Source organism: Falco biarmicus, chromosome 4 (genome assembly GCF_023638135.1).
Source record: "Falco biarmicus isolate bFalBia1 chromosome 4, bFalBia1.pri, whole genome shotgun sequence".
Taxonomy (NCBI): Eukaryota; Metazoa; Chordata; class Aves; order Falconiformes; family Falconidae; genus Falco; species Falco biarmicus.
The window spans coordinates 70,020,980-70,033,225 of NC_079291.1; the positions used below are offsets into that span (position 1 = coordinate 70,020,980).

Consider the following 12,246-nt stretch of genomic DNA (forward strand, 5'->3'; position numbering starts at 1 on the left):
CAGCTCTTGCAGTCTGCTAGTGCTGGTGCCAGGGAGGTGGGGGATGCAAGGTGAGTCGGGGGAAAGGGGGCCTGATGTGATATCAACCTGTGCCACTCTAGGGCAGCATCTCTTTACTCAGCCACGTATGCATTGATGCTGTCACTGTGCCTGCTGCCAGTGAGACCAGAATCAACAGCTGCCACAGAAACAAATCTTGTTGCCTCAGGGAGCCAGAATTTATGCTACCTTTATGGGATCTTCTGAACCTACACGCTGATCCTAGAGTCCAGCTGCTGAAGGTGTTCGAGAACTCCATAGGGAATGGTGGGATTCCACATCCTGTAAGGGCAAATTCAGAAAGGAAAGAGATTTTGAGAACTGTAATTTGCTTCACAGTTGTTTTGATGTGTTTGGGATGTTTTTGTTTGTGTTTTTTTTAAAAGCTGCCTTTTCCTTTTGAATATCATACTATAAAAGTATTTAAAGCTATGGAACAAATGAAAATATATTTTCATTTAGAAGCAGTTTCCCGCACAACCTGCCTGACTGGTTATAGGACACACTACAGTCCTGTCTCCATAACTGTTCTTTAGATCAGTCTCTCTTCCCCTGAATGTGTACTGGCAGCTTCAGTATATTTAACCTCTAACGGTGGCTGCTCATTGTTTAGCCTTCAAATACTCATCCTGCAGCCTAGAGTAGGTCAGGTACTCTGGGAGGGTAGAAGATTAACAAAGAGAGGCTCAATATAAACTATGCTTTAAGCAGGACAAGCTTGCTTGCCTGGGACAATTGGGAATTAATGCAGCTAAAACCAGAGGCAATGTTTTTAACAATTCTGTAACTGCTTTTGTATTTTGGTGATGTCTTTTTTGTTTGCTTCTTATAAACTTGAGAAATACAGAACACAGCTTGAGTTCTAACCCAATTTACAGAACAAAGATACAGCAAACAGCATATCAAGTGACTTACACCAAGTTTTTTATATGGGGACATTTTCGTAGGCTGTCAGTCAGCTGCTGGGCTCCAACACCAGTTATTTTGTTATACTGAACACTAAGAAAAAAAAAGAAGACTTTGTTAATCCACATCATTATATTATGAAGTGGTGTAATCAAATATTTCATTCAAAAATCAAACATACTATATGGGCTGATCTGCACATGGGGGAAGAAAGAAAAAAACCAAAATAGAGCCTTGATGCAAAAAACCAGCAATAAAATACTCAAAAGGTCAAACGGGAACTTCATTAAGTTAGCTCATCTGAGGAATTCCTTTTTCTATGTACCTGAGGTCCTTCTCCAACTCCCCATGACCCTAATCTCCCATGTTAAAATAAATGTTTAGGTTTTTATGGTAAACTGGTTCCTTAATCCTTTCTAACCACTGGCTACCTGGCCTCTGCATAAGCAGATTTTCCCTGTGAAACTTCCCTGAAATTTTATTCCTCCATTTCTGTCTCCTCTATCTCTGAGCACATAAGATTTGGATTTTCAGTATCCAAGCAAGTGAGCTTTCCCAGGCCATCTGAACAGATTTCATACTCACTCTAGCACTCTTAAAGATGCCATCGCAGGAAGAACTTTTGCAAGATTTTCTGCTCCAAAATCACAAATGCTGTTATTGTATAAGCTGCAGAAAACCAGAGCGGTATACTTCAGTAATTTTTGACAGAGATAGAAAGGTATGTTGTATAAAACAACCGAACAGGATACAACTACTTACCTTAGTGTCTTTAATGAAGACAAAGAAGGCAAAGCGGTAGCTAGTTTCTCTGCACCCACATCTGTTATCTTATTCTGTGATAAGCTACAGTAAGTGAGATAGTTTGGTTAGCTGAGCGCATTTATTGTAACATATTACAATGTGAATAAAATAAATTTTGATGTCTTTTTTATGTAATTTGGACAGTCTGTTTAGGACAAATACAGAGGAAAAGATTACAGCCCTTGAAGGGAAATGAGGAATTACTGTAGGATTAACCTATTTCTTTAATGAATGTACAGATTAAGTGTGTCCATAGGCTCATTGGTCTTCCATGCCCATGGGTCAGTTGTGCTCATAATTGTTAACACACAGCCCCTTAAGGCTCTAGGTTTAATTTCTTTCTTTTCAAAATTTCCCAGAACTGTTAACCTTGCACTTACTTTAATGTTTCCAGTGATGTCAGGGTTGGAAAGACTTCAGATAGGCTCTTTGCTCCTTCATCTCCTATGCCATTTTCACTCAGAGCATCAAGACTGGGTGACAACAAGGAGAAAATCAGCTTCCCTTTTAATCTAAATTTTTGTGGCTTATTCACCTCAGAGACCACTCTATCTTGAGAAGCTCCTTCTCTGCGGGAGCCTCAGCCAGCAAGAAGCATCACGCAAATTACGGCTCCTCTAATAAGCAGCTCTCTACTTCTCAAATTCACAGCCTAAGATTTTTTTTTTAACTAGTTGAATGGCATGACCCATTTCTTTTAATATGCAACATTATTAAAGTGGTTATGAAATAACTGTTCCAGCAATGCTGAAGTGAGATTTCCTGTGCATACAGAAATACAGAACTGAAAATCCAGCAGACACTGTAAATCCCTGCCTAAACAGCTCCTTCTCCAGACAGGGAGTATTAGAAATTAAGTTTTTCTTCATTCAGGTATCCAGACAGAAAGAGTTTTAGATAATCACAATTTTAGATACTGGATCCCCTTCTAATCTGACAGATAATGCTGGGATACATCGTACTCATTTCAATTTTAGACCTTCTTGTTTTCCAAAAATATCATGAAAATGCCAGATACAATACAGACAAAGGGCCAATGGGCTGAGCCAGTAAGGCCGAAGGCCCTCTCAAACCCCTGGTAATCTTCCCACAGAGATGAAGGCAGAATATTGACTATTGTTGCCACAATTGTTTCTAGCCTAAAGAAGCTTAAAGTTCAGTGACAGCTGGTTTGTCATGGATAAAGAGAACAAATAGTAACTGGAGTTCTTAAAACTCTATTTCTAATACTGCTCCTGGCAAAGGAAGGGACAAAGACTGCCTGAAAATACTTGGCAGAACAAAACCAGGTACTAGCCGAGTATGGCTATTTTGTGTCTTTTATACGAATCAAATCCACAAAGCTCAATCTCTTACAAGTTCTACCAGAAGTTCAGGATGCTCATTGACACTGGAAGGTGCACTGGACCAGCACAAATACTGAAGTTAACCTCCAAATTTAACCCTGCTTCTGGTTCAGCAGGGAGCCTGTTCTTTCCTGGGGAAGACAGGACCATGAGTCTCTCAAACTCACAACGAGGGAGCCTGGGACTCTGGCGTGCTGTGGACCTTGAATGAAGAAATAAGTAATCTGCGGGCAGTGTTGGTCAGTGTCAGGGTGGGAAAGGGGAGCCCCAGCGGGGCTCTGTGCTAAACCTTTCCCACAAGCTTTTAACCGCTGAAGAACACACAGGGAAGTGACTGAATGGGTATTGAACGAACCACTAAGAAGCGTCTTAAGGAAGGATGAAGACTGCTAGCTTTTAGTCTGCTGCTATACTCTCTGAATGTTTTTGTTCAGTTTGTTCAGAGGAAGTAGTCTTGCTGGCAAATGTTTCTGTCCATGTGAGCTCTGCCATCATCAAGGGCTGCTGATGAGCAACATTAGCAAAGTTAAACTTTAGCATTACTCACTCTAAATGCTGAAGCAATGGAAATGCTGCAAGAATTTTCACAAGTTTTAGGAATCCCTGAAGGCCACATACTGGACCCAGCCTGAAAGAAAATAAATATAGACATGCAGCAGTTTTTTCACATGCTCAGAAAGAGCAAAAGTTACAAATTTTTAAGTTCTTCCCCTGCAACCCCAAAATGCAAGCTAGTTTACATTCCTCAGAAGCCGCCATTCCCTACCATCTGCAGCAAGGATTTCTGCTTTGGAGCCTCCAGATAAGGACCCCACAAGGCTAAGGTCAGACAGAGCAGAGCTGCTTGCACACAGGCAGTGGTACATGTGTCTGCCACTTTTTTGTTACTCTCTGCAAGATTCACCTCACTTGGTTTAGATTCCTGTATTTCTGTTCTTTTTCTATTTTTTCTTCAGGATTTTAAGTATTATAATCCTGCTAACCGAGATGAAAAAAATACTATTTTTCCTCCAACTACTGGCAATTTAGAACAACAACTTAAGATCAATATTTTATTGCAGCTTAAAGCATAAATTGAACTTTAATATTTCAGCTCCAAGCATTTTTCCTTCAGATGCTAACCTCATATTTTGAGTTTCCTTGGTATCAGAACAAGTTCAGCCTAGTTAAAAGGATTGGAATTTTAACCAAAATTTTAAAATAAAGGGAAAGTAGAAGAGGAAATGAGAAAAGGAAGCAGCATAAAATCAAGAGTAAGGCCAAGCACAGCAATTCTAGACTGGATCAGATGTGAAGAGCAGGAAACACGTGAAGACCTAATCAGAGTTCTCCATTGCACTGCTGTAATTTCTGCCCAAACTAATTCACATTCTATGGCAGGATGTTTAAAACAACAGAATAGACTTGGAGGCTGTTTACAATTTGGGGGAAAAAAGAAACATCAGTAAACCTAATTTTTAAAGAGTTTCCAAACCAGTCTTCCTTCTTCCTAGAAAATGGTGGCAAATATTTTATTTGGGAAGCACTCTCTGACCTTATTCTCTCATGGTCTAAGCTCTGATAGGACAGAAAATTGCATCAGAAGACTCAGAAAAGTTGAGCATTTCTGGGGAAAAAATATTTCCCAAGCAGTTGGATCACAATTGACACACTTTATACCCTGTGGCACAAGACCTACATCTGGTGATAAGGAACTAACTTGTAGTAAAATCAAACAACACCGATAGAACCATGTTGATCTATATCACTGCAAGAGCCAGAAACAATGTTTTTTGAGTTTGGGCCATAACTTAATAAATCTGGTTGAGAAAAGCAAAATAGCAATAAATGGGGTTTACTTAATGCTTTACCAAAAACTAACGAGATATCAGTTCAATGACTGTAGCCAATAATTGAACCACAGACTGGTTTGGGTTGGAAGGGTCCTCAAAGATCACCCAGTTACAACCCCCCTGCCACGGGCAGGGACACCTCCCGCTAAAGCAGCCTGCTCCCAGCCCCATCCAGCCTGGCCATGACTCTTCTCAGTTTTAAATGTAATGTTATATCAATCAACAGAGAGTTATATATCACTTACGCAAATTCTATTTTTTTGAGGTTTTTGATGGCAGGAATTCCACAGCTGCTGCAACCAGATGCATCTTGCACACTAAATAAATCACAGTAGAACCAGAGTACAATCATTATTTTAGCAAACAAAACAGTGCTTTAAAAATAGTTTCTTAGTAAACTTTTACAAGAAATAAAACCAAAACTTCTGCATTAACTGAGGAACCAGGAAATTTCAGAATAACTTCTGCTCCAACCTTTCTTGATTCAATTCATTTCAATCTGCTTATAGTCTTTCATAGTGCAGTCATTTTCTCTTTTGCCAATAAAACTTAAAAATACTTTCTTCTAAATCAAGTATTTACCATCAAACACAAAACTTACTTGTGTATATTTGTAATCAAAATATTCTGCTTGTGTTAAAATGGAACTCACCATTTTTATTTAAAAAAAACCCAACCAAAATACTTTATGTGTGCTTTTAATTGCAACCAACCCCCTGGCCACACCATAATCATGGATGAAACACAGGGTTTATAGAGCACATAACACAGGCTTTTACTTCCTGAGCTAAAGGGCTGACTCAGGTCATTTGTGACCAGTGCAAAACAAGCCTTCATTTATGGCCCAGGTGCTGCAGGGGGGGAAAAAACAGTTAGCCCAAGTTATGTAACTGAAAACAACTAGAAGAAAGCATACTCAGAGATTATAAAGAAGTCTGAAGAAAAAAAGGACAGCTGGCTTTTTTATTGGCAGTTTTGATAAATATTCTGCACGGTGCTATCTTTGCTCCTCCCTGCCATGACAACCACCACACATCAGGGTAGGAGAACACTTTGAGATGATACAAGAGCTCGCACAGCCATAATTACTTCTTTGGACAAGCAGAACATTCTATTCTCCAGCAGTGTCAGTGTACCCCCATTTTCTTAAATAGCTAGTATATTAAGAGGACCTTTGATCATAAATGAGCCTACCAATTGATCATCTTCTCCTGCATCTTTACAAGGTCTGAAAGATCACTGATGTCCTTCATCGTCTTTGCCTTAAAGGGATCAAGAATGAATTTCTCTGTTGATGCTCTCAGCAGTTCGTAGTCTTTTGCCTGTTCTAAAGATTTCCAGAGCCTGACTGTATCACTGAGGGAGGCCCTGTGAAGTGACAAAACATGTGAAATCAACAGATACAACTGCTGCTGTTGCGTGAAAGTGTCATCTACACACACTCCTATGAATGACACTACTATCTACAAAGAATGACCAACCTGAAAGATGCCACATTCTTTAGGCCAACCAAGTCTTTTAGCCCTTGCATGTCAATGCTGCTGTTTTGCAAATCCAAGAAAAACTCTTTTCTTGACCTTTTTAAAATAGAGTGCAGTACATGGACATCGGGTGGTGCAAGAACTACACCCAGAAAAGACAGGTCTGGCTTGAGCCTTAAGGCCACATGCTGCAAAAGATAATTGCTTTGTGTTTCATAAATACAATGCAAAAGTTCGAGTAACCTCTCTGGGCAGAGCTCATTTATCTGCAGCCTTCTAATATATTTCAACAGTGGTTTTTGCTTCTTGGTTGATAGTTTTACATCCTTATTTGAACGGGAGCAGAAGTAGGAGTCATCCTGGAGGAACAACAATCCAGCCAAAAATCGAGGCACTAAATCTAACCAGTTATAAGGTTTTTTCTTCTTGGATGCAAGAGACAGGTACTTTGTTAGACTTTTATCCTTGATGTCTTCTGCTAACATAAGGTGAAGTGCACCCAAGAAATTCTGAATGACAAAGTCAGAGAATGTGCTCCCAAATTCCTGTTCTCCACTATCTGAATGTCTGGGGAATGCAAAAGGCAGGAAAAATCCATACTTCAGAGCAAACTCTTTCACTTCCTTAGAAGGATGATCACTTTTCATGGCACTTTGGCGCTTTTCTCCAAGATACCAGGCTATACGGGCTAGTGTAGCAAGACTCTCTTGATTCTGTATGGCTGTAACATCTGTTTGCATAGGTATTATCTTTTGCTGAACAAATTTCAGGAAGACTGCAGTAAGAGTTGAAGGAAGGCTTTCGTTTCCCATTTCAAGTACTGTCTCACAGATAAAACAAACAAATCTACACATAACAGGGCTGTAACAATAACTGAACAGGTACTCACACTCTTTGATTAATTTCAGGGCATTATCACAGTAGGGTAATCCTTCAAAGTATTTGGATATGTACAACTCTCTCTGCTGAGGGGAAAATCCTACTATTTCAATAGCCTTATCCACTTTTGACACATACTGGTACACCTTGTCTTTTGGTCTTGCTGTAAGTAGTAAAGTGCAACCATTGAGTGTCTTCTTTTGTATGAGTCCTGAAAGCAGCTCCTTTATAGTGCACAAGTGTTTTTCAGGCTGACTGGCCAAGCAACGAGGAGAATTTTCATGATCATGCAAGCCTTCAAAACCATCAAAAATCAGAAGGACTTTAGCAGGATTTTGCAATATATACTCAAAGATCTCTTCATTTCCCTCCTGAGGTTTTACAAAAAATTCAAGAAGCAGATCCTTCAGGCTATATCGTTTCTCAGGAAAGCTTATTTGTTTGCAGTCAAACCAAAATACAAATTCAAACTGAGAAAACTCTCCATTGGACCAGTCCTGGCAGATCTTCTGAACAAGAATGCTTTTGCCCATTCCTGCTTTTCCCAGCACCACAATCACTTTAGTCTCTAAGTCTTTACCTCTGGGGATTTGAAATATTTGGCTTCTTTTAAGGACTGCCTTCTCCTTCCCTTGCAGACTGCAAGTTACCAGCTCCTTTTCCATGGCTTTTTCACTATTCTTCCCAGTCTTGGTTTCAGTTTGGCTTTGAACAAGTGTCCCATCAATAAACAGGTGATCAAGAGTTACTTCACGCTCCATGGCCACAGATTTGCACACATCTCGGAAATAATCCATAAGTGATGTACAGAAAGCTTCCACTGGCTCTAGAGAAATAAATAGCACATGCAAACTGAAGAAAATACTCCACAGATTACAACATCACTTCATGGTGGTTTAAGTACGTAATCATACTCAATATACATTCAAAATACATCAGTTCCCATAAGGCATGTAGGTCTGGATTTATCCCATGCAACTGCATGTACTCAAATTAGGAGTGCAGGCACAACAGACTTTCAGACATAGGAAATGAATAATTTTGGAGACCTATGCATATGATAAAATCAGCTAAATACACTGACCTTCTAAGTAGGTACTACAGCTAGATATCTAAAGGTAGACAAGTTTAACAATTTAAAAACAGGAATTGTGCTTCAACGCTCAGAACAGCTTCAAAAATTGCTGAATGACAATTCCTACACATAGTTTTTCTATTTGCAAAGAAACACAGAAAAATTAGCCAAAAAATACTGGAAGTTTTAAGTTCAAGAGATCTAAACTCACTCGGTCTTTTGAAAGGTTCTTCAGAAGGAATTATGGGAATCTGGACTTCTTTGAACATTTGTAAACCTGGAGAAACAGAACAATATACTTGAGGAAGATACCTAGGTACTAGTCTATTCAGTTTCATTAATTTTAACAATAAGACTAATGCAAATTTTGAAGTTCACTGCAACATATATTATGTATCATCCAGAGAAAGATATTTTGTTTATTTTACAAGGGAAGGGGGAAAAAAGTATCCTCACACAAATACAATTCAGCTGACAAACTGTTGCAGGCAGTATGACACCATACAAGATGACAGCTGTTCCGGCAGTTGTATGAAGCAGAAGACCTGTCATAACAAGTTGACATCCACTGTTCTTTTCAAATGTCAGTGTTCTGCATAAATTCACATTCACACATAGGACTTCTTTATGTCATCAAAACCAATAGATTCCTTTTGTTTTTCTACACCTTGTAACCAAGCATTAAGGATGAAAGTCACAGAGAAGTGACTGTCAGCAACAGAATTTACCCATTACTCTTCCCGAGAAAGGACTGCCGTTACCCAATTTTCTTTCTTTTTGCTTGTTTGTTTTCAAACCTACTGCAGACTTTTGCACTTGGTCAGATGAGCAGTGTCTGCCACACACAAAGAAATGGGGGGAATTTTTCAGAGAAAGCATATTTTCTACCGACTAGTAATGACAAAGTATCAGTTTTAGAAAAACTTTTGTTAAGAAAAGCTTTGCAGATGCAGGACAGAATTTAAATTGACAGAGACTGTAACAAACCCAAGCCCATCAACAGTCTTGTGGTAACCACACTCAACAGAGATGCAGAAAAAAAACATCAAAACAAAACAGGTTAATCTCCCTCGATTTGTACGAATGTATTTATTGCCACAATATTTGGTTTATCTTGATGTAGGATGTGGTTTAAAAAAAAAAATACAGATCTTACATTTTCAGAGATCTGGAAATCAATTCCAACCCTGCATGCCAGTGAAAGTTGGAATGGTTAGAGCAGGGAAGCACCCACAGACTTCTAATAAGCAGGTCTTTTCTCCAGTGAAAGAATACATTTGATATAGAGACAGTTCTTGTAGAAGAAAAATCAACTTAAGATATTAATTCAAGAGGGGGCATGCCCGTCTTCAGGCAAGTGTCTGGGTTTGGTTTACTATTTATTTTATTAAATAAAAACAACAGAATGGAAACCGAAGAAAAGCTGTAATGAGACATTTAGATAGGAAGCAGCATTGGTCAAATCAGATACTAATAATTCTTAAAAAAGGAAAAGAGACTCACTTGGTAGCTTATGTGCTAATTTTTCTGCTGCATTTGGAATTCTGAGGTTTGTGACATACCCATGTTATGCTGCTGTAAACCAGCTGGAATTATTAGTATTGTGTATTCAGATAAACAGCATACATAATTTACAAATACTTTCCCAAACCAAGGGGTGTTTGCCTAGTAATCCCCACTTTAAAGCCTTGCTCTTTCGGGTGTTAGCCACCGGAGGGGAGCAAGCCACCCGCGCTGGGCGGCTAGCGACTGCGCACACCGGGGAACTGGGCCATCACCCTCCCTGAGCACTGAACCCAAACTCCCTGTTTCACAGCTCTGAGGGCTGGGAGAGAAGTGGCTGGGGAAAGTTTGCTACCACAGGTGGGACTGTTGTATGTTGGTCAAGGCTCTGATTTCTTTATAAATCTTTCTGTATTTTGGGCTTCTGTATTGTTTAGTTAAGTTGTCACCATTGTGGTTTTGGGGCTCCCATGTGAGCTGACTGCAGTCAGCATTTAAGATACTCAGGCCATGCCAGTACCAGCACAGCTTCCACTTCTGATGATGCTCCAGCACACTGGGTTTTTGTATTGTTTCAACTAGACAAGATGACTTCTTCCAGAATCTGGACTTCATAGCAAACGATGGATTGGCTGCTAAGATATGGCTGAACCTGTAGCTCTACAACCCCTTATCTGTTCTTCATTTTGGACTAGACTAAGCAGCCAGTAATCAACACAAAGAAAGAAATGCTATTTATTTTTATTTTCCTCAGTAAGGTCAATATGGGCAGAGCCTGGAGGGGAGAATTGGCTTTGGGTAGAAGCAACGTGCTCCCTCTCCCAATCCAAAGTACTATATATATAAAAGTTCATTTTCTACTTACCACATAAACTGACTGGAAAACTTGGGGGTATCAACGTTTCTGTGTAAGAAGTCAGCACTGGCAAGAAACAAATGATAGTGTTCAGCCTATCATAGCTACCAGTAAACTGAAATGAGGGAACTTAGTACTTTGTTGACAGCATAGATTTTCCAGTACTTGCTGCCTATTTATGTGGATAAAAGTGCCTATTTATGTGGATATTGCTCTTACCTGGATATAATATAACATCTGATGTGCCATTTCCAAGAAGAAAGTTGAGTATCTGCTGAGGAGGATCTGCAAAGCCTCTATTCTCTTGGCTCCCCTTCACGCCGACGGGTAGACAATCCGGAATCAAAGGTGCTGAAGATCCTGAAATAAGTGCAGGATAATTACCCTTCTGCTTTTAAAGGCTCCTGGTTTCTAAAAGTTTCTAAGAAAGAAAAAGCTTTCTAGAAGCGACTTATCCTTTCCAGCAGCTTCTGGGCAAATATTCCCAGTGGAGAGTTTATAAACCAGAATTTACAGGATCACAGCAGGTCCATTGAATCCATTAAACAAAAACACTCAAAAGGTATGATGGATGTGAAGTGCAAGGGATTACCCAGTTTGCAGTGGCCACCAGTTTTTGATAGTCTAAATAGAAATCCTATTAACATAAGGAAAGTGCTTGAGGCACAGTCTGTAAATGTATCAACCAGAGATCCAGAAGAGAGAAAATATGTTAATATTATGTAACTGAATTAATTGTACCATCTTTCGCCCTACGTCTTTCCCACATAATCACACCTCATGCAGCTTATACAAGCAGCTAGCAAGCATCCTCCCTCTGAACCCACACTGGGGAATATTTTTGATGATGCAGTGCTTGCAATTTAATCAGCCATAGCTCTGATTTTCTGTAGGTGTGACAGAATGTCTTCTGCTACTTTGTGCTGTTTCAGCTAGCATCAGATACTTCAAGATTTCTAATTTAACCACTCCTTCTTGGTTCCTTTCCAGCATAGTTTAGTAGTGAATGGTGTTGAATTGTGTCTTTGTCATTAGCCCTTGCCAGTGTAGCACGTCTGCTATGCAACGTGATCAAGGCAAGGTGGCTACACAGCCCATCACTTGGATTAATTGGATTAGCACTTAGTTTTTGTGAACAAAATTCCAGCCTAGATTTTGCTCTACTATTTCAAATGCAATTATTCCACAATCCTTTACAAAACTCTGGATGAAAAAGAAATTGGAACTAAACCAAATTTATTAATGAAAATTCTGTGATTTCCTAGTCTTTAAACAAGTAATTAATTATTAAGATTAATGTATAATAAAGAACTCTGTTCTCTTATTTATTAACCTGCACTTCACGAATTAAAGACTCATTCTATTTCTTTAGGGGCAATGAACTTTTAATTTCCCTTGAATATTTTTCATTCTTTCAGTGAGTGCCACACTTTTAACTCTTTGATTGAAACAGCTGCCATACTTGGTTTTCCTGCCATTGTTCATGGTCAATGTCCAGATTTATAAGAGAGTTTTCCACTTGTAT

General features: G+C 39.3%; 1 protein-coding gene across 13 annotated transcripts in view; it reads right to left on the minus strand.

Annotated features, from left to right (window-relative positions):
- The window catches only part of CIITA (class II major histocompatibility complex transactivator), a 43,091-nt gene that overhangs the window by 11,163 nt on the left and 19,682 nt on the right, over positions 1-12,246 (minus strand). For 10 of the 13 annotated variants that reach the window (XM_056337605.1, XM_056337606.1, XM_056337602.1 and 7 more), the window contains 12 exons: positions 10,941-11,081; positions 10,731-10,787; positions 8,574-8,639; positions 6,409-8,113; positions 6,122-6,295; positions 5,173-5,244; positions 3,643-3,723; positions 2,130-2,222; positions 1,708-1,791; positions 1,531-1,614; positions 955-1,038; positions 253-321 (listed from right to left, as the gene is read on the minus strand). In XM_056337605.1, the coding sequence (XP_056193580.1) occupies positions 253-321; positions 955-1,038; positions 1,531-1,614; positions 1,708-1,791; positions 2,130-2,222; positions 3,643-3,723; positions 5,173-5,244; positions 6,122-6,295; positions 6,409-8,113; positions 8,574-8,639; positions 10,731-10,787; positions 10,941-11,081 (2,710 nt within the window). Of the gene's footprint in view, positions 1-228; positions 322-954; positions 1,039-1,530; positions 1,615-1,707; positions 1,792-2,129; positions 2,223-3,642; positions 3,724-5,172; positions 5,245-6,121; positions 6,296-6,408; positions 8,114-8,573; positions 8,640-10,730; positions 10,788-10,940; positions 11,082-12,246 lie in introns of all 13 variants that reach the window. The other 3 variants (XR_008821634.1, XR_008821633.1, XM_056337607.1) reach the window with 1 other exon arrangement.